The sequence below is a fragment of the Homalodisca vitripennis genome, chromosome 6, assembly GCF_021130785.1.
Source record: "Homalodisca vitripennis isolate AUS2020 chromosome 6, UT_GWSS_2.1, whole genome shotgun sequence".
Taxonomy (NCBI): domain Eukaryota; kingdom Metazoa; phylum Arthropoda; class Insecta; order Hemiptera; family Cicadellidae; genus Homalodisca; species Homalodisca vitripennis.
The window spans coordinates 87,118,930-87,140,997 of NC_060212.1; the positions used below are offsets into that span (position 1 = coordinate 87,118,930).

At 33.5% G+C, this 22,068-nt stretch overlaps 1 protein-coding gene and 1 long non-coding RNA gene across 2 annotated transcripts in view; one reads left to right on the forward strand and one right to left on the reverse strand.

Moving 5' to 3' along the window:
- The window catches only part of LOC124364529 (tRNA wybutosine-synthesizing protein 4-like), a 28,670-nt gene extending 9,622 nt beyond the window's left edge, over positions 1-19,048 (forward strand). Inside the window, exons 2-10 of the mRNA XM_046820087.1 lie at positions 2,766-2,966; positions 4,105-4,273; positions 4,833-4,992; positions 7,311-7,497; positions 11,057-11,264; positions 13,949-14,418; positions 14,621-14,754; positions 16,081-16,339; positions 18,860-19,048. Coding sequence (XP_046676043.1) covers positions 2,766-2,966; positions 4,105-4,273; positions 4,833-4,992; positions 7,311-7,497; positions 11,057-11,264; positions 13,949-14,418; positions 14,621-14,754; positions 16,081-16,339; positions 18,860-19,021 — 1,950 coding nt within the window. The 3' untranslated portion in view covers positions 19,022-19,048. The remainder of the gene's footprint in view (positions 1-2,765; positions 2,967-4,104; positions 4,274-4,832; positions 4,993-7,310; positions 7,498-11,056; positions 11,265-13,948; positions 14,419-14,620; positions 14,755-16,080; positions 16,340-18,859) is intronic.
- Positions 19,039-21,831, reverse strand: LOC124364530. The gene is made up of 2 exons (XR_006922623.1): positions 21,721-21,831; positions 19,039-19,368 (listed from the first exon to the last, which is right to left on the reverse strand). It is a non-coding gene; the product is annotated as an uncharacterized LOC124364530 (long non-coding RNA).
- Positions 21,832-22,068: the final 237 nt, after the last annotated feature.

Here is a 22,068-nt window from a genome sequence, read left to right on the forward strand (position 1 = left end):
ACAAAACATGATTGTTATCTTGAGTCCAGAAAGAACAGTACAAGTTGTTATCAGCCTGGCTGCTCTCCGTGGCGTCTAAACACTAATCACCTAGATATGGTTTTCAACAGAAACTTTATCTAGTCTCTACAGTTTGTAATTAATAACAAAGACCTTCATTTTCAATTTTTAGATCCCTACAGAGCTTTTCTGTAGAGTCTAGTTTGGCCATAATGGCAGATATGTGAGGTACAAGCTTTTCAACAATGTCATTACCAAAATTGCTCCCTACTTTTTTTAAGTTCAGAGCAGAAATTAGAAGCCAGTTCAATTACTTCATCATTTAAATGGTACAAACCATCCGTGCAATTAAGCATACCACTACCTCTAGTTACTGGTGGCATGTTGTAAGTAATTAATAAAATATACGTGGTCACTAGTTAATTATACAATAATTATACATCCGCCCCAGATAGTGCTCTCTCAGCGACGCCACGAACCGAGGACGACTCTCCAAGGATGTTATACTACGAGGAAGGGAATTCCACAGACGACATGCCGTTACTACAAAAGACTTGTCATATACAGCAGTTCTGTGCAACGGCATGCGGAGCACAGACGAACCAGAACGAGTTCTATCCACACCACTTTGAGAGACAAATTGGAAATCGTTTAAGCAATAATTTGGAAAGCCAAAATTTAAAATTGAATGGACCAATGTTAAGATTTTTATTGATCTGAGTTCATTCAACTTCAAAATCTTTGAATTAATATAATAGGGTCTTATATGCTCATCTCTCCTGAGATCAAATACATATCTCATATAATAATTTTGGGTTCTCTGGAGTTTTTCACCCAAAGCCACAGTTATGTTGTTCATCACACTGTTACAGTAAGAAAAATGAGGCAGTATGAGTACTTTAACCAACAACAGTTTTATGTGAAGTGGCAAAAACCTCTGCAGTTTTTTCAGTGAATGCATTGATGCAAAAACTTTCTTACAGGTCTCTGTCACTGCATCAGTCCAGCTAAGAGTACAGTTTATTGTCAGCCCTAAGTTTCTAACTTTATCGTAATAAGGTAGTACAGTTCCATTCACAGTAACGTTACGTATAGATGTAAAATCGATCAAAGATCGAGAGCGGTAATGAGATATCACAATTGGTTTAGTTTTGTCGTGGTTTAGTTTAAGGCCGTGTTTACTAGTTCAGTCCAGTACATTTTTTATGTCAGAGTTGATCATGGTAATGCCATCATCGATTTGGTGTATGTTAACATGGAGATATATCTGGATCAGCATACATGTGGGACTTGCAGTGTACCAGTACCGTGCTCAAGTCATTAACGTACAACACAAACAAGAGAGGACCAAGTATGGAACCCTGAGGAACACCACACTCAACACTCAGCTAGTCGGATGTTATGTCACCTACTTGTACACACTGCCTTCTGCCAGACAGATAAGACCTCAGCCAATTGCAGGACATTTTCTGAAAAACCAATTATTCTCAATTTAGCCAATAGTAGTCTGTAGTTTACACAATCAAAAGCCTTTGAGAAATCAAAGAGTGTGAGTATTGTGCTTAGTTTTTGGTCCATTGCAAATTGTATATCGTCAGTGACTTTCAGTAAAGCAGTTTCAGTACTATGTCCTGTTCGAAATCCGGATTGTAAATGATTTAGAACGTTATTTCGTGTTAAATAATCAGTAATCTGGCAGTGCACAATTTTTTCAAGGCCTTTGGATAGAGCAGGCAGAATACTAATTGGTCTGAAGTCTTGGCAAGATGTTGGAACTGAGGTCTTGTTCAATTGGCGGACAATTGCAGACTTCCAAAGTGAAGGGAAAATACCCTGTCTCAGTGACATGTTGAAAATGTATGTGATTATTGGGAGGGTTGCAAAAAGAATGTTTTTTATTAATTGAATTTTTATGCCGTCAGACCCTTCAGCATTACTGCCAATACGGCGAATGGCTTTCAAAATGTCTGATTGTATTACAGGTTTGAAAGTAAATTTTTCATATTCGTGCCGATTGATAGGCATATTTAGAAGTTCTTTAGCATAATCCGTAACTTGGTTTGTATTGACAGTCTGACAACATGAAACAAAATAGTCATTAAGATCATTTAAGGGTAATTGGATCGGAGGAGAAGCACGGTCTTTGCCCAAACCAAGTTTCCTAACATTGCACCACAAATCGCTAGATGACTGTTTCTTTTCAAACAGTTTACGCGTGGTTTGTTAACAAACTACTGTGGACAATCCTAAGTGTCTGAGTGTTTGTACTGTGGAGTAATTAGTGTCTGAGTGTTTGATAAAGAAATACTCCTTTCATACACCATGTCTCCATAGTATGTAGAGATAAATGAAATACAAATAAAACTTTTCCTGTGAATATTATAATTAAAAAATTTTTAGTTTGTGTTTAATGTTGTTTACGTATGTATGTATGTATATATATATATATATATATATATATATATATATATATATATATATAAAGTACATAAAATATATTTAATGTAATATAAATATAATGTATATAATGTAATACGTTTTAACTCTTACTTTTAGTGAATTTACTCTTTAATAGCTCTTAAGAATATATATAATATGTGTTTTATTTAACTCAAATTTACATACTTTTTTGCTCAACAAGTAAGCGTTACACTGTATTTGAGTAATTTTTAACATTTATATTGTCACAAAAAAAGATTTATAATAAATAAAAATTTTTCAATTTATAAAGCTGGGTTAGACTATTTATATTTTATTTGTTACAGATTGAAGGAACAAATGATTCTAGTTGCTTGTCAAAGCTTTCAGCAGTGTCAACAGGATATTTTAATGATGAGTTTCTATGTCATTTTGTGCAAAAATGTCCACGCCGAGCTCCTTTGATACATCTGGGATATTCAGTGCGAGCAGCAATCGTCAATGCTTTAGTGGACAAATTTGTGTCTCAGTGTACAAGTCTAAAACAGGTACCTAATATTAAAATCCACTATTGTACACATATGTTTATATCAACATACTGTATATGTTCAGTTTATAGTAAATATATCCGTTAAATGAGAACAACTTTATGTATGCTATTAGACAGGTGTCTCTTGTACTCACCCTCTTCAATATTTAGTGGTTCGGATGGCTGATTCCAGCTAATGATTCCAAGAAAATGTCCTTGTATACATTATCTTTGGTCATTATGCTTTAGTGTTGAAGTAATGAACAATTCAAAGATTGAAATTAAAATGTGGCCGAGTGTACAACGTTGGTTGAGTACAAGGTACAACAATGGTACAAGGGTTGTTCAGAAAGTAATTTCTTTTCTGACTTATTGTGTCAGAAATCAGAATTCATATATTGTCATGTCTTAAAATGAAACATTGATATTTGTCACTTAAAACAATTTTTTAAATCCTAAATTGTTAACTAAATATTGAAACTGAATAAACAAATTCTTTATTATTGCAAGGTGTGATAAAGATAAAAATTGAGGATGAAAAAATTCCACAATATAGTTAGAGCTGTGGTTGTTGGATGTGAGGGAGGGATAAATACATAGTCATGTTGGCACTGTTCAGTAAATTACTGATAGTGGTGTAGTGAATGTTTATGCTCCAAATTAAGAGTTCAAAATGGGGACTGCAATAAACTCTCACAATGATTGTGAAGCTCATGTTCTTTTTGGATTTCTTTAAATGTAACATGTTGAGGTTTTATGTTAATTGTTTCCTTTATGTATAGATTTTGTTATGAATATTTTCTTATAAGAGTACTTTATTACTCTTATGTTATTTCGAGAACAGTGGCAGCTACTAGAATTAGTGACTGCTTAGAATTATGTTCTCAGGATCAACCTGTGTACTCCCCCATTGGTTCAGGTGTCATTATAAAGCTGTTGGCTACAAAACTGAGCTGCGACTGGAACCCACAGCTCGCTTAGTTTTGGGTTAACTAAAAGTCGTGACGATATAATTTTGTTTGAATAACAATGCACAAGACATAACAAAGTTGCCGTCTTACATGTAATAATCATGCTACATTGACTTTTGCACTTAAAGAATTTTCTTATAATAAAAATGAATAGCATAAATAATATATGTTTTTTACTTTTTTCAGATTGTATCCTTAGGTGCTGGTTTTGACACGTTATATTTCAAACTTAGAAAGAAAAATCCAAACATCAATATTGTCTATTTTGAATTGGATCTTCCTCGAGTAGTAAAAAAAAAGATTCTGTGTATTCAACAGTCCAAAGTGCTAAGCGATCATGTTGAGGAGTTTGTTGGTAAGATATCTTTTGGTCATAATTTAACTTTTGCTGTTGTATACAGCATTAGTTTTTCACTCCGTAGGATATAGTTTAATTTATTGATGTTGTGTCATTATACAAGTATTTGTCTATGCTTTTGGTTCTGTTGCAGAGGTTGAGCCTGCCGTAAATTAAAAATTTTAGTTTCTAGTCATAAATATGAGGTGAATTATACAGTTAGTGTTTTCAGTTTGCTGTGTTTATCATTATTTATTTATATGATGATCATAAAAAATAACAAGTAACTTTATCTATTATCTTTACATTGTTTATGTTGTTTCTTTAAAATGTCTCTCCATGTAATATTAGTTTTCTGTATTTGTGAAAGAACATTATTTTTCCAAAATAATCCCAACATGTTAATGATAGCAAAGTGAAATACATTTTGTCAACTGTATTTATGAACCTTGTACAATTTTCATAGTATTAGCTGGATACAACCAATTTAGAACTTCACCATACAGTTTGAGTATCTAATTAACAATAGTTTGTAAAATAGATATCTTGCCCCAGATATATGTTCAAATCTTTTCAGAATCTGATGATGGTTTGGTCAGTAAGCAGTATAGACTACTCGCTACGGATTTAAGAGATACTGAGGCTGTGAGAAAGCTACTGTATAAACATGATTTGGATTGGAATTTACCTACGCTATTTTTATCAGAATGTGCAATAACGTATTTGGAAGAAGAAAGGTGAATACAAGTGGTATTAATTTCATTTAATCTTAGGCCTCTTATGAGTACATATATTTGCTAGTAAATAGAATTGACATTCCAGAACATAATATTTTAAATAATACTATAAACAAGGTTTTTTTATAATTTTATTTTAATTTAGTTTAGTTCCAGTATATGATTAAATCCTGGAAAACAAAGCTCTATGCATCTGTATATGAAATGAATTAGAAGAGAGTAAACAGGTTTGTAAAATGTTGTTTCTGTTAGTGCTAATGTTTCTACTTTGTACAGCTGAGAAGCAGTAACCTAGCCAGGTGCCTCTAACCTTAAATGACTGAGGAGCTTCTTCCCCTACAGAAAATGGCTTGAAAAGATTTTTACAGTCTAAATAACATTATTATAATAACTTCACATAAAATTATGACATTTTTTTATTATTTTGGTTTGTATCCTTATTCATAAGAATACATAATGAAGTTCCCATTGAACGCCAGTACTTCCTTCCTCATATCTGAAAATTAATATTATAGAGTAATTGGTTGCTGTTGATATTGGATTCTGACCATATATTGAAATATATAATAGCATGGTCTGGACAATTTAAAGATTTTTTGACTTTTTCAACAGAACTAATAAATATTGGCTTCAAAATGTTATATCTATTTGAAGCCTTATACTTTCCTCTTTAAAGTGATATATAACACTTAATTCCTAGTATTGCTAAATGTAAAAAGGTTTTCTCTTACACATATATATTTGTTATTTTATCCATATAAAACTATCATTATAACCAATAAATCTCGATTTCAATACATTTTTATAATATTATTTAATTATTGAAATATTTACTTAAATTTGCAATACAGTTCACTCAACTTTATGTAAAAAAAGTTTTCTTGGTTTGGTATAGATAAAAACAGTCCAATAACATACAACACTAAACAATTCAGTAAAAGATTTTGTTCAATATCTTGAATGAAATAAACGATAGATAAATCACTTTCAATGTAATCAATAGTGAACTTGAGATCTTTATCATAATCTAGAACTATATCAGTGTTCAAATCTAATTCTAAAACAGCTATAATATTACTATCTTCCATATGAATAATGCTCCATCTTTGTTACTATAAGCAACCAGAAGGCAAAGAATAGCCCCAAAACATCTAAAGCTCACAGTAGATTTATTTGAAGATAACTGACACATCTCCTTTATGTGAATATTGAGTTTAGCTTCAGTTCACCTTTTGCATAGTGTAACATCTGCAATTTGACTCTGTCAAAGACTTTACTTCTGGAATCTGGAGTTGTATCTGTCTGAAGACATCCAACAAAAACTGTGATGTTGAAACAGTGCACAGAGTTCTTTTTGAGTTTCTTCTTCACCAACTATTGATTTTTGGGATAGAATTTTTAGAACTATTCATTCAATTAAGTTGATGTTTAGAGAGGGTGACTATGTTAACTAATGCCATTAAGATCTGAATATATGCTTCTCCCAGTTCCTGATGGGGCATGGCTACTTTAGGAAGTACCTTTACTGGATGGGGAAGATCGGGTCCCCTTGTATACTGTGTATACTGCCCGGGGGACTATAATGCTCATCATTTGTTCTTTGAGTGTGGGCGTTTCACTGAGCACAAAAGAACGCTAGTCTCCACTATTGGTGATGTCTCTGCAGAAACCGTAGTGGGAATAATGCTGTGAAGCGAGAACACGTGGAATGCCATTTCTGCGTTCGCCCACGTGAAACGAGAAGACGGTTGCTTTACTAACCCTTATGCTCCTGAAAAAGTAGTACTGCTCTGTAAGGGCACAAGACACATGCCCAGGCGTGAAGTAATCCTAAAAAAGGTTCCCGGCCTGGATCCCACAGCCCGAAGGAGCTTTAGTGGGTATTCCATGTGTTGGCCGAGCGAGTCCCACACTGTAGGCGTATTCCCGCTACAGAAAAAAAAGATCTGAATAAAGAAAGACTATAATTTGACATGGAATATGAATATGTTTTCCAATGTTTGTTTGTAGATAGATGTGTGATAGTAGTATTATATTATAATTATTTGACAAATTGACATTATTTAAGATGTTTTTAAAACATTGTTAATTGACTCTTTTTATTAAACTTTAAATAACGTGTTATGTCAAAAACTCTTATAATTGGGAAAAAAATACTTAGTGCTGGAGGATTTTAGTATGTAACTAATGAGGGCGCTCACTGTGAATTCATAAATGTGGCGGTTAAAGCTGAAATTGAAATGTAGTACTGATATCCTTTAAATTATTTGGTTCACATTGTATTGAATAGTAACCAGTGCCCGTTTTATCCAATAAAGGTCAACAAGACTGATCAAGCTTGCAAGTGAGTTTGAAAACGCAACATTTGTCACATACGAGCAGATCCATCCTGATGATGGATTTGGCCTGGTGATGGTTCGACACTTCGCTGCTCTCCAGAGTCCACTGATGTCAGTGAGGCTCCATCCCTCCTTGGACCACCAAAAGCAACGGTACATCGACCAAGTTAGTGATGTGACTACTGGTCACTATGTTCCATGTGCTTTCCTTTTTCCTTAGCTATCATATTTCTATTTAAAATACTTTTTATCTGTCAAAATTTGTCTTTTAAGATTTGGTACCAATACAATACAAGATCAGTTTATGAACAAAAAAGTTTGGTACATGAGATAAAATCAGTGGTAACAAATATAACCCAATTTTCACCAAATTTCGTTCTGAGAACACTAGCTTACCAAAGTATCAAAAATAAGATTTTTGCTGTAACATTTTAATAAGAAAATTAAAATGCAGGTACATAATAATATAAATTTGCTACAACTCTGCTTTAGGGATAGTAAGTATTGTTTCTAAATATTCATAATTGATTTGGTAAGTATTATTTCTAAATATTCATAATTGATTTGCTGGGGCGTCCGGAGCATTCATCATCTTCAATATCTTCACGGAAAATTTTTGAAATGTTTATACCACTTTTAAACCTTTGTTTTACTCATGATGAACTCACCATAGGCCTTTGTTAACATTTTCCAGACTTTGTTACACTTTATTTAATTTCTCACACAAATTTGATATAAATTCTTTGTTCCATTTTTTTAACAAACAAAAATTGCTTAGTTCATAAAACACGTCCAACATTAGCAACTGCCACTGAAGAAGTAAACAGCAAGTAAACACAGCTAGAAATTTTATTATACGTTGAGACCATGAGTAAAAACATAATAAAAAAAATCTTGACAACCAAACTCTCCAAACTTGTGAAACTTTAAATTCCTGTACATTTTGAACACCAAACCTTGTATACCAAACACATTTTAGTAATGCAGTTAAAGGAATGTATAATCCTCCAATAATTTTTAATTTAAACACATTCACTGCTGCCAGAAAATACGTAAAATACAAGCCCATGCTGAAAATATTTTTTTTAGGTTTTACTTACCATTATTATGTGGAGACTTCATATGCACCATCAATGATGTGTATATGTCCATATATACATATATACAGCAACAATATAGTAGCGGCACCGGAAGGTGCCGGCCGCACTCGGCAGGTCAGATGCCATTGGACACCCGACGGTGTCAGTCGCGTCCGTCACTTTCCACGCACAACACTTTTCACTGTTCAAATTGTTTACAGTATTCATTCATTTGTAACCGTCATACACACAATTATATACAATATTTACAATATTTCCACTTTTTTCCTGCCTCATTTTCTTTCCTACTCATGATACTTGTCGAAGCATCTCAGTGCACATAGGCCAGGTTCGCCAGGGCACTGGGCACAAAAGAAAAGGGTCATGGTTCTTTTCTTTGTCTTTGAGCATTCTCTGCATCGTTTTCTCTTCATCCTTTCTCCTGTGTTGTCAGGTGTGTCCATTTTTGACAATACGTGTCTGACAGTTGTTTGTTGTCTAGGCCGGAGTGGAGGTGTGATTGCGTTTGCTGCAGGCAAAAGCATGTTGATGATGGACAATCTAAAGTGGTACAGCGATCTTTTCCTTGGGTTGGTTTGTAAATAAAGTTTGAAGGAGTTCACCAACAACGTCTGAAGGAAATGGACGAAGATCTTTTTGTACCAGCGAATTGATTTGTGTTCGAAGGCATAATAGCTCATAAGCTGATCATTTCGGTCCACACCCTTCATATGGGCGTTGTACTGTATTATGGGCAGAGGCTTTTGGCGAGGTTGGTTATACCTATTCATTGAGATTGCCCAATCATTCTCAAACTCTGTGGATAGGTACAACACCTGACGCTTGTCGCACCATTTTGCTATCAAAACACCATTGGCGTACCGTTCTGCCTTTTCTCCTCTGGCAAGACGAGCTGTCTTGAGATCTAGCGGAACATGCTTTCGGTCTGAGCGCATTGTGCCGGTGCAGTAGGTTTTCTCACTCAGTAACTCGGTTGCAAGGGGGTAACTGATATAATAATTATCCATATACAATGAATGGCCCACCCCAAGCATTCCCCTCATCAAATACTTGACTACTTTGCTAGCATGACCTTTTCCTCCAAGTTCACCTCCCTTCCCAGAATACACAGTGAAAACTTACACAAAGTCCATCCGGTTCACATAACGAGTAAATCTTGATACCATATTTATGGCGCTTTCCTTGAATGTATTGTCGAAAGTGCAGACGTCCTCTCCATAGCACCATTCCTTCATCAATCGACAACTCTCGACTTGGGTAGTAGATGGTTTTCATCTTTTGATTGAAATAGTCAATCAAAAGCCTGACTTTGTAGAGGCGATCATCAGGTACAGTCTCTTCGTCACTTTCATAAAAATTTAAACATCTTAGGATCAGGAGAAATCTGTCTCTGCTCATTTGGGATCTCACGAATCCAAAATTAAACATACGATCAGTTTTCCAGTAATCGTTTAGACGATTGATTTTTACAGTTCCCATGTGAAAAGATTAGCCCGAAAAATTTTTTCAGTTCAGCCACTGTCAGTTCCTGCCAATTATTTATTCTTGATTTTATTTTGAGGTTAGGGGAAAATAATATTTCCCAGGCATTTTTGTTAGTGGCAGACACAATTTTTTCCAACAAGGTATCATCAAGTAGTAAAAAAAAACCAATCGATAGGATCGTTTGTTCCGGGGGCAGGTACAAGCAATTTGTTTTCTTTTGTGAAGGGAATTCTTCGCATACCTGCAGTACGAAGTGACCATATTGGGTCAGAAATCACTTGATCAGCTTCCTGGTCATCCGTGTCCTCATCCTCGATGTCCACAGGCGCCACCACATTGACAATAGGCGGCGCGTCAAGCTGGGCTTGGTCAATGTCACTCTCCGGGCCGGCAGACGCCACAGAATCGTCAGAACTACTTTCCACATCACTCTCACTCAAATAGTGTCTTATTTGGCTAGAACTAGGACCATCCATTGTTCACAACGAAGTTCACAGCCCCTACAACTATAACAATACACCAAACACACAGATTAGCCGATGAACTCAACCCGAACCACGTGGAACAACAAACAAGGGTACTCTACACGCGGCGCGAAATATACCTTCCTCACGCAGAAGCTGAAACAGCACTGACGTTGTGAAATCTAGAAGGTGGCGTGACACCGTCCGGTGCCGCACGCACCCGAGGACACCCGAAGCGCGGGCACCGTGCGGTGCCAGCCGCATTCAATGTGTTAATGACCAAGGCCTTTCAATATCAAAGATGCCATCATTAGATGTCAGTTCAAAGCAGCATCAAAGATGCCATTTTAAGATGTGATTTCAAACTTAAGTGGCATCTGACAATGGCACTTCTATGATTTCAAACTTAATTGACATCTGACAATGGCACTTCTATGTTGAAAAGCCTTGTACATTACATTTAAAATTATTTGATGGTTTAATATTTCTTTCACTTTAATAATTTTTTCCAAAAAAGAAGAGCTTTTCCTTCAATGAAACATTTTAGCATGTTTATATCAGACATAGGGCTGAATATCGGACTGAATTAGTAAGTTTATTATATGGCTACAAGTTATTTTTACATTATCTACAATAACCTTTCAAACATTAAACAATCTCATTATGATTTTTATAGAATTGGAAACACTGCTCAAGCACTTCAGCCTTGGAGGCTTACAAGGATTTAGTGCCGGAAGCAGAGCGTTATCGTGTGTTGTGCTTAGAACCTTTTGACGAGTGGGAGGAATTTCACCTGAAATGTGTACACTACGCAGTCACCATTGCTTCCCAAGGCTCTCTCTCCAACTGGTCACCACTGTGTCAAAAATACAACATTCCAAAAGGTAATGCTCTTAATTTAAATATTTTTTTTTATTAATCTATTAATCTTCAGTTAGTAAAAATGTACAAAATTAGCATAAGCTAGAATTATTCATGTTAGAATTCCTGGATATTACAGATACATAATTTATCATTCACAATCAAAATATTCATCTCATCATTATTGAGTTAAAAAATTGTGAGTTACATTATAACATTTTTATACTCATAAAAATACAAATTAATATTTTGAAGCTTTCTTTAAAAAAGAGTTTATTAATATTATTTACACTTATTATATTATAATTATACAATGTTTGTCTTTTTACTATTTACTTAAGTTAAACTTATGAATTATATAAAACACACACATACATACGTGTGAGTATATAAATACATCCAATAGTCATTAGTAAAATCACTCTATTCCGTAAGTGTACAAGTATAAAGAATAACACCATCTCAATAAAACTAAGTACTAATATTAATATAAACATATAATTTAAAATAGTACCATTATTTTAGTTAAATGTACTATAATAGCTTGCATCTTAACAATTTATCTTCAGTTCTTCTTTAAATTAATTAATTGGTTTTTGTATTAAAAAACTTCTTAAAGGAATACAGAGACAACTTAGTTATTTACTTCTTTTTTTAAATTTTAATAGATCAATTTCCATTGTAAATTGTGTTAATAGATTATGTATCACACCTCTGTAATATCTTTTTTTAATACAATTTGCGATAGTGTTGATCGATATGTCTATTAAAACGAGTATTATATATGTGTTTATTAGTTTTTAGTATAGAATCAAAAAATGATTTTACATAAAATATTGATTCAAATGTATGTGACTTATATACTGCCAAAATGGCAAGTTCAGAAAAAGTAAGTTTAGCAGAATCTGTATATACTCTCTAAGATTATTTCAGAACCAATAACCTATCTAAATTGCTTATGCTTGTTGCTCCATATATAACCTAAATGTGAGTGGATCAATGAGAAATATCTTAATTTTAATGTATTTAAATTACTAATTTTTGCCATTTGTTGCAATGTGTAAAGATCAGTAGAGATTTTGTTAGTATTGTGATCTACATGTTTATCTCAAGCTAAATTCATATCAATACACCCTAGAAAATTTGTGTGGTCTGTCTGTCATTTTCTAGAAAAATGTCTCAGTCCAAATTTGACCTTGATTGGTTTGTAGAAAAAGATTTATAATTAGATTTCTTTGAATTTAATAAAGATTCCATTTGTCAAAAAGCCATTAATCCTACTTAGACCAATATGTAATAAAAATTCAATACTTTCATGCCTATACATCAATACTGTGATGGTACAGATACACAGTACCATCCAACCCCTGTATCACCCCTGGCAGACATTCTATGTACATAAGAACAACAGAGGTCCCAGGATAGACTCCTGCAGATACACGTTCCGCAGTGTCTGTAGCTATGATCTATGAGCACTCATATAACGTTGTAAAGTTGTATTCATTGTAAGTCAAATTGCTTTCTCATAGTAATAAATTATAATTTGATTCCCAATTCCACAAAAGAATTCGTATTAATTCACATAGAGAGAGTAGTATACGAGGCATATCCAGAAAGTAAGTGTACTGAGAATCTCACGGCCAGAGGGATTTTTTTTTCTGACATGTTGTCTACACTGCCATATAGCATGTCCTCCCAAACCAGTTCAAGGTCAGTATGTTGAACTGTTGATGTGACTATTCGTTTCATGAAAAATGTCAATCTATTCTCATGCTAAGAGCGAAATGTGTGGCATCATCCGTTATCTCGTTTATCTCCGTTATCTCGGAAAGGGAAAACTCCGGTTGAAGTTTATAATTATGTAAAAACTGCATATGGTGATAAAGTTATGAATCATACAAGTGTGTTCAAGAGGTGTTGTGTTAGTTTAAAACCGGTTGTACGTCTGTCCATGATGATCAGAGGAGCGGAAGACCAAAAATTGAAAGTGTGCACCATTGCCAAAAAAATTGTAATGATCGCAGATCGACTGTGGATGAACTTTCTGTGGTATTTCTGTGAATCTCCAGATCTGCTAATACAAAACCATCACAGAAACCCTCAGATATTGGAAACTGTCCTCGAGGTGGGTCCCAAAACAGCTGACAGACTAACACACGTTGAATCGAGAAGAGATACATTTCTCCACTACATTGTTTAGAATTATGCAGATTTTACCTTATTATTATAAACCTATAATAAGGTAAAAAAGTAAGGGATATTGGATTGACATTTTTCACTAAACGTATTGTTGTATCAACAGGTTTGAACGTACTGACCTTGAATCTGTCTTATTGCGGAGAGAAAGAGGCTACACAGCAGGTAGCCAACATGTTGAAAAAAGAATCCCTCCGACTGTGAGAGCCTCAGTACACTTAATTTCTGGATATGCTTCGTAAACAAAAAGTAACAAATTAAAAGGTTCATTTTAATTTCAAAGACTGTACAATTTTGGAAGTGCACTAATATTTACAAATTTATCATTCAAAGTTACTATGGAGTCATGTCTAGGTGAAAATTTTATTTATTTTTGAGGTGGTGAATTGAACAATATAAGTAGTAGCTATCACTTATATAATCTTTTAAATTATTATGAGCGCTTTGATTTTTACTCATAATAGAAACATTTTTTAAGTTTTAAAAATTTATCGTAAAATTCTCCTTCCAGACTTGCCACAGAAACCAGAACTAAGATGGGAATTGGTTGAGGCAGAAAACACATCACGTTACGGACACTGTACTGTGTTGCTGAAAGATCATTTGATGCTTGTTGGTGGATTTGGAGTAAGAAGAAAAGGGGGTCATGGAAGAATGCAAGATATTGTGTGGCTCAAGTGGAATGGATCTAAGTGGGAAGTGACTCATCAAGTTGAATCGTCTGAAGTTGCATCAATGTATTCCACATGGACGCCAATGTCTGAATGTAGTTACATAGTCTATGGAGGACGAAAGTCCCCCACACTTGGCGTTAATGAGTGCCCGAAGATAGTCACCGTGCAGTCAGATTGGAAGATGAATTTTGAACCAGTCGTGGAGAAGTGTGACAGAACAGCCAGATGGCGGCACTCTTCAGTCGTCGCGAAGAAAGGGAATGTTGAGACGTTTGTTGTATTTGGAGGGAGGACTTGTAATCTAGAGGTAAGATTGTGTTTTATTGATTTCTGGAAGCACATTTTGGAATTCTATATTAGTACACTAATGTTTTATGAGGTAAACCTCATAGGTCCTAGTCTTGGCAACCCAGAGATGTAAGAAAGAGAACATTTTTTAAGCTTTGTGAATTTACTACTTTTAGCATTTTTGAATCATGTTTAGTGATTGTTCTCGGAATGTCATTCAGATTCTAGGTGACACTTGGATGGTTCAACTTCACTCGGATGTGAAGGAAAGGAGAGTATCAATCCTACCAACTGAGCAAGAACAACCATGTGCCAGGTTTTCACACAGTGCTGCAGTCCTCAGTAAGGGTTCAGGGTAAGAGATAAATAAATTTCACTATAAAGAGTTATGCATGATCTAAATTTATATTATACTAAGAATTACAAGGATATATTGTTCTAATATTGTATTTGTAGACTACACAGCATTTAAAATACTGGGGACATTGATTAAAAATTAAGTAAATATCAATTTCCATTTAAAAATATCGGCATTTATGAGTTTTCAACATTCAATATCTTGAAATCCATTAATCCTTTAACAAATTTGCAAAAATTGTGTTTTTTTGGAAATATAATGACAAAACCAAGGGTATCCTTTTTGTGTAAATTGATTAAACATGAAAGTGTTACAGCTGTATTAGTTGTTAGGTGTGTATAAAAATAATATTGTGTGTAAGTTTATTCCATTATTGTATTGTTTGGTGTTAAATTGAAGGATTATTATTTATTTCTATTTAATTAGATTTGAAATATCAATATTAATTAATATTTTACTCCTCATACTTAGAAATACAAAAAGGCTGACAGTTCTGAGAAAAATTAATGATATGTTAAGCAAAGAATGCTAAAATTCTTACCAGTACAATGAAAAAAGCTGACAGAACCATATTTTACCAAACCAAGAAATAAAAGCCTCAATATATTGTACAGGGTATAATTTTATGTGTTAAAATTTTGTGATCTCCCTATGAATGTAGTTTTACTTTTAAAAAAATCATGAATTGGTCAGGAAACGTTGAGAGAATTTTAGCCTACAGATCTAGCCAGTAGTTCATTTCATAAGCACAAGTAAACCATCATAAAGATATTAGTTGATATTGAGTTAGTTAGTGGAATGAGAATAAGTGCTTGAGATCATGTGTAATCAGTTTTTTAAAATGAAACAAACATGCTTTTATAAGATTAACATTTGAACTTGGAAAGCCCGTGGGGCAGAGCCCTAAAGCTGGATGTATTTTAAATCTACAGAAGACATCTTTCGAGTGTAAAAGCTTTTGATTGATACCAAATATGTATATAAAATATCAGTTTTAAATATAATAAATCACTGTGCAAAAATCATTAAAGTTTTTAAATAATATAGATTATTGATCAGTATGTTTCAAACAATATTTTTAAGCCCTTAGACATAACTATAGTAAAATTTAGTTCCTTTAATATATTGAATGCTGCGGGTGCAGGTTACTAGTACTCTGACTGTCCTGAAGTTGGTACATATCTTGTGTTTGCAGTGATTTTATTACTGATCACAATGGCCTGATATAGTGTAGATTATCATTACTGAAGTAGATAACATCAAATGTAAGAACAGTAATCCTCAGAGGTGCTTGACATTGCCAGTGATGTTGTATCTGTACAGGTCTGACGAGATGTGGATATCTGGAGGGCTGGGAGCCAAGGGTCCTCTGGGAGACGTCTGGTGCCTGGACCTGACTACAGAACAGTGGAAGCAGCTGGCTCCAGCCGGCACCGGTATTACACCAAGGTTTGGACACTCGTCGTCTATCGTCAGTCATTCTCTTGTCATGGTAGGGGGAGTCAACCACCAGGACAGTTGTCAACCAGGAGTTGCGGTTCTCAATCTGCAGACAGGTTGCTGTGTGGAGTATCAGCTGCCGGTAACTGCTTAGACTGTAACCTGATGTTTTACTAGAAATATTGTATTAAAAATTATAACAACCTTTGTAGTAAGAGAAAATATTGCATTCACTGTTTTACTCTAATTTATGTTTATTGAAATACCAATGTGTTACAAAATGAAACCATGAATTATGAATAACAGAAATACGTGAGAAATTGGCGGGTGAATGAAGATTATTATCCTGAAATAAGGACATAGAAAGGAGAGAAGATGTGCTGACTCCTTTTTGGTTACTTGCTGACCAATAGCTTGGTATTAATTTTTCTAAATAATACTGTGTTATTAGAAAAACATCTATTTTGCTTGTTTTTTTATATCACTGTTCTTGTTTGGTGCATAATGAAAAACTCTTGAGATGGTATAAGGATTTACTGTAAGTAGTGTTGAAGTAGGTGAAGACAAATCCGTCATCTATGTTAGTGAAATTTCCGAGAAACAAAAGCTTCACATTAGATCAGTTTAGTTGTAAGCCTATTGCTTTAACTAACCTTGTATAGATTAATTGTAACCCATTCACAACACTTTTGTTATAAATTAATTCTTCTTTAAAAATGATTCTGTTAAAATTATAGCATAATCAAGTTGGTCTTGGAAGATTTAAAATGTTTAAGTTATACATTTTGTCAGATGGGACAGTTGATGAAACTCTTTCACAAATTAAACAAATGTTTTAAATTCCATTAAACGGTTGGATAAGGCCACTTTTATTTTTATTCTATCAAACATGTAGGACTGTAACTGCACAAATGATAGTGGTGCGATAACTTTTGTACATTAGTTACTAGATATTTTCTGTATGTCTTGAAATCTAGAGAAATGAGGTAGACTCATTGGTGTTAAAATTTATTGAATTATCAGTCAGTAAAATTGTTTTATTCTTTTTTATTTAGATTTTAATTTCTTACCAAATTTAAAAGAGTTTTAAATTAATGTGAGGTAAATACATTTTTACAATGTAATAAGCAATTATGGTTCGCAAATTTTGGACAGATAACGAATAATATTTTAAAAAATGTATATAGTTGTTTTATATAACGTACAGGATTCCAATATATTCCAAACATATAGAAGAAAATAAGAATACTTTTTTTTAGAATTACAAGGAATTTTCCACCTGTGTAGGAAAATCCTCACAAGAATATTAGTTTCATTGCTACAGACGACTCAGCCTACAATTGGCTGGATAATTTCAAGATACAAATGGTCACAGGAAAAACAATGGAAAAGAGAACAGGAACGACGGATAGGCCGGTATATGATTTATTTTATGCTTTTAGATTGTGACTCTGATAAACATAACAAGAACACAGTTCACCACCACATGGGGTATAATCACAATCATAACGTAAATAAGAATAGGCTAAGCGCTCTGACATCGCAGCTGTCCGATCAGCCCTTGGCGATCTTAGCATCAACAATCCCCTTAAGTTCTCCACTCTGTAGCAAGTTGGTAGGGCTAATGTATGAAGAGTCAATTAAGTTTGCAGGACTGATGACCAATCTGCATCTGTAGTCTGAACCTAGCCTAAATGGTATTTCTAGGCTTTCAATGTTTGCACCTAACAACAATTTTCCTTTCGCCTCACTTGACTTTCTATATGCTTTGCGGATTTCTTGGTGACACCAATTTGGATGTTAATTCCAGAGAACATTGAAAAAACAAAGTAAAATAATTTTGTTTGTGCAAAATTGCAATACCTACATATATTTCTTGTTATATATAGACGTTTAACGTAAAAAAAAATTACGATGATTTGCCATTATTATTGAAAACTTTGACAGCAAATATAAAAGTCCGGAAATAAGCTGTTGGTGTGCACGTGTTAGTAAACTCTACACATTTTGATGCAATACATCTTTATACACACATCTGTGGAGTTTTGAAGTATTTGTTCAAATCCGTGGACAGTAAGTAATATGAAAAGTGCATTTCTACATTGTATTTTACAAATATTATCAACAGTTGAGTACAATATAATAGGGATATTTGCTTAACTCTTTTGTACACTACTAAAACATTTTCTGAAAACCCATGCTTATATTTTATCCTGTGAAATATACTACAATATAAATATAAAAGCAATTCTTTGAGTTTTCTTTAATTTAAAAACTTGGTATCCATAAAAGTAACTATAAACAATAGGTAGTAAGCAATGCAGTTAAAGCAATAATAGAATCTTTAATACTGTGGTTGACTTACTCTGTCCACTATCATGATAGCTCTTCACAGACTATCGCCATTTTGATTAGCACAGCAGATTAACTCAGCTTAGACTACTGTATACTGTCTCTAATTATTTATTTGCATGCTAGGTTATGCTTGGTCAAAAAGTGTAACATTGTTTTGAATTTATTAATTATTAGTAAATACCTTCTCTCTCAGTAACCGAAATAGTTTAAGGAATGCAGGACTTTATTTTTAAATGTACCATTATATAAACTTAAGAAATTATGTTAAATACCATCTCAGAATAATTGATGTATTGCTACTTTGCAGGGAATGAGTCCAGGCAAGTCCATGCTTCTGATAAACCACAGTCATATTTTATCTTCAAACAAGAAAGATATTTGGATCATTGGTGGCGGTGGAAACTGTTTCTCTTTTGGCACTTTCTTCAACTCGCACAGTGCTCTCATAAAACTAGAAGACTTGTGTTAAAGGTAATAAAGTAAATATTGGCAGAAATCAATGAAATTTATTCATATAATCCACTCTACATTCCCAAAACAGAATGTGATTTTTTATGTTTTGATATTTTTATACAAGCACAAAAATTAACCATTAAAAAAAATAGGTTATGGAATTCTTATAAATTGACTGTAAAATAATTAGAATTTTTCAGTGTCTGATTTATATTGAAGTTATTGGATTCTCAAGACTTGTAGTGTATCATGACTTACAATGTATGCCATACATTGAGGAAACCTTCAGTATTCATTCTAAAGTATAATCCTCTATCTTTGTGCGGCATCTCAGAAAATTGGTCTCTACAGTACATGGAGGATCTGAAACGAAAATAATATAATCAGTACCTAGGTAAATATATTATAATTCATGTCGTATAGCCCAAGAATTGGTTATTAAGATATTAATTAAGTAATTACCTCCGTCACACAATGTAATAGTTGATTATATTTTTGTTATGCTGACATGTTCCAAAAGTTGTTTCCTTCTTATCCTCAATCTTGAGACCAGCAACTTCCGTGGAGAAATAACAGTATTGTCAAAGAATTAAAATATAAGTATATTTAACAAAAGAAACATGAATATGCTCAATAATACTTTTACATTGATGTCATGTGGACAACTGGAGTAATGTAAACCTTATCACTGATTCTGCCTAGTTTAATTTTTATCATTGCGATCAGCTGTTCTGACTGGAGAAATGTACCAGTGTTCGAATTTACGTTTTAAATTTTAGTTTAATAAATTACATGCCCAAGATAATGCTAAAAGCTCCATGATGTGACTAATACTGAATTTTTTATTCAAAAGCTAAATGGTAATTTAATAACAACGTTTTTCATATAATTATAAAATTACATACTCAAAAATAGTGCACTTGTAACCATCTTGTATGAAGGTTGGTGTTAATAGATTTTGTGTGGTGTTTCCGATTTATGAATAATCAAAGTTGCAGTTTGGTAAGCGTCAAAAACCAGTTTTTATTTTACCAATATAAAAACTTTGAAGTTATAGTTTGTAAACAAATTGTAGAAAAAATAGCTAAATTTTAATGTAAATACTGTATTTTTAGTTATACTAGTTAGTTTGTGGTTGTCCAGACTCGGGTATGTATACTTTTTGATCCAAGAATAGAACACATCTTTATCTACAACATTTAAAATTGTATTAAGGTTTATGAAAGAACAAAACAAAACAAAAATCACATTACAAAAGTATGAGAAAAGTAGTATACAAATAAACTGCCGTATGTACAGTATGTGTAAGGGTACGGATACATAAACAGCAACGTGACAGGATGCGATGCGACACGAAATTATCAAAAATGGTTAATATATGGAATAAAATACACAAGTTGCTTGGTGTCACTTGTCTTTTATTCTAAATGTTAGTTAACATCTGTTTGATAGTCTCGTGTCGCTGTCTGTGTATTCATACCCTAACATTAATAGAATTTGTAACTACTTTTACCATTACAATGTGGTAAACGGGTTTTTGTAAACTGTTGTTATTTTTAGTGGATACAAACTGTTGAAAACAGGTTGAATGAATTTTTTCTTATATTTATCTTGGCTTTCCTAGTAATACATTGAGTGAACAGGCCCAAAACTGATTTCGTACACGTTCATGATGACGGCTAATTTCTAGACTTTTTTACATGCCATCAAAGTTGGAATGACCAGAAACGTAATCTTTTATTTTATGTTAAATATTCAAGTATAACAAGAAAATTATGTGAGCTTTGCAATTTAGCAGAAAAAAGTGATTTAAATATATGTTTTCAACGTTTATACATGTACCCCAAGGCGTGCCTAAAAAATTGATTTACCTAAAAAATGAAGCAATTGTGCACCCGATCTGGTATACGATTGTCTGTGGTATTTCTTTAAGCATGGGATTATATTTTACTAACCACAAAGATAGGCAAACAATAAAAACAAACACTCATAAGGAAATTCCTAACATCTATCCCACTGGTCACTTAACGTGCTTTATGAAAGCCTGGTGAAAGACGGCAGCTATGAAAGATTGTGTGTACCCAATGGGGTACACATCATTGTGAACGTGTTAAATCTATCCTTTTTGATTATTATGATTAAGCATTTTTTGACAAATGCTTGAATCATAGACTTAAAACAAATGCTTCTAGCCAGGTTGGATTGAATTAGTAACACTCCCAAGAAGAAAGGTCGGTCAGTCTAAGCGAGGGTAGGCTGGCCTTAGCTTTTATATTTTGACTTACTTGCTGATCAGAAAAACTTCCTCTGTTTCACAATATTTAAATTTTTTTACATCAACTTGGACTTTAAATGAATAATAAAAACTCTTATCTAAAACTTTTAAAAACTAATAAGCAAAACTGAAATTTTAATTCATCATTCTATATTATAATATATTTGTTTTATACTAATGGTGATTACTCTCTAGACACCCCCTTGAACTCAGGCTCTGGGGATTTTGCTCCCCCTACCCACACCTCCTCAGGCTGGGATATGGTAATAATCCAGCCACACATCATCTACCTTATTCTATCATTTCCATTATTAAAAGAAGTGTATTTGTTTAAAAATATTCTCCCAAGGAGTAAAATGCATGGCTTGCATTATATAAAGTCTGTGGAACCATTACAAATCATTTGTTTGAATAATTAATAGTTGGTATGTTATATTTACCGTTGTTAAAGAAGGTATCAGGTACCCCAATATCTCGATGGACAGACTCAATGGCCCGACGTAGTGCAGAAACAACAGATATAGCCAACGCTGTAGCACCCTCCCCTTGAGCTGTAACAGACAACGCAACTGATACAACACATCAGTATTTACATAGGATTAACAGTTAATTTTACATTATGGTATTAGAGTTTAGCCTTGAAAATCATGGTTGTTTACAAAATTATAGATGTTTCTGACATAAAAAAATTATTAATAGTAAAGTACTTGTAACTGAAAATCTCAATTATTTTCCTAGTGATGCAACAGTTATTGGATTGTATGGAGAGTTAATTTGTTCAAAAACAC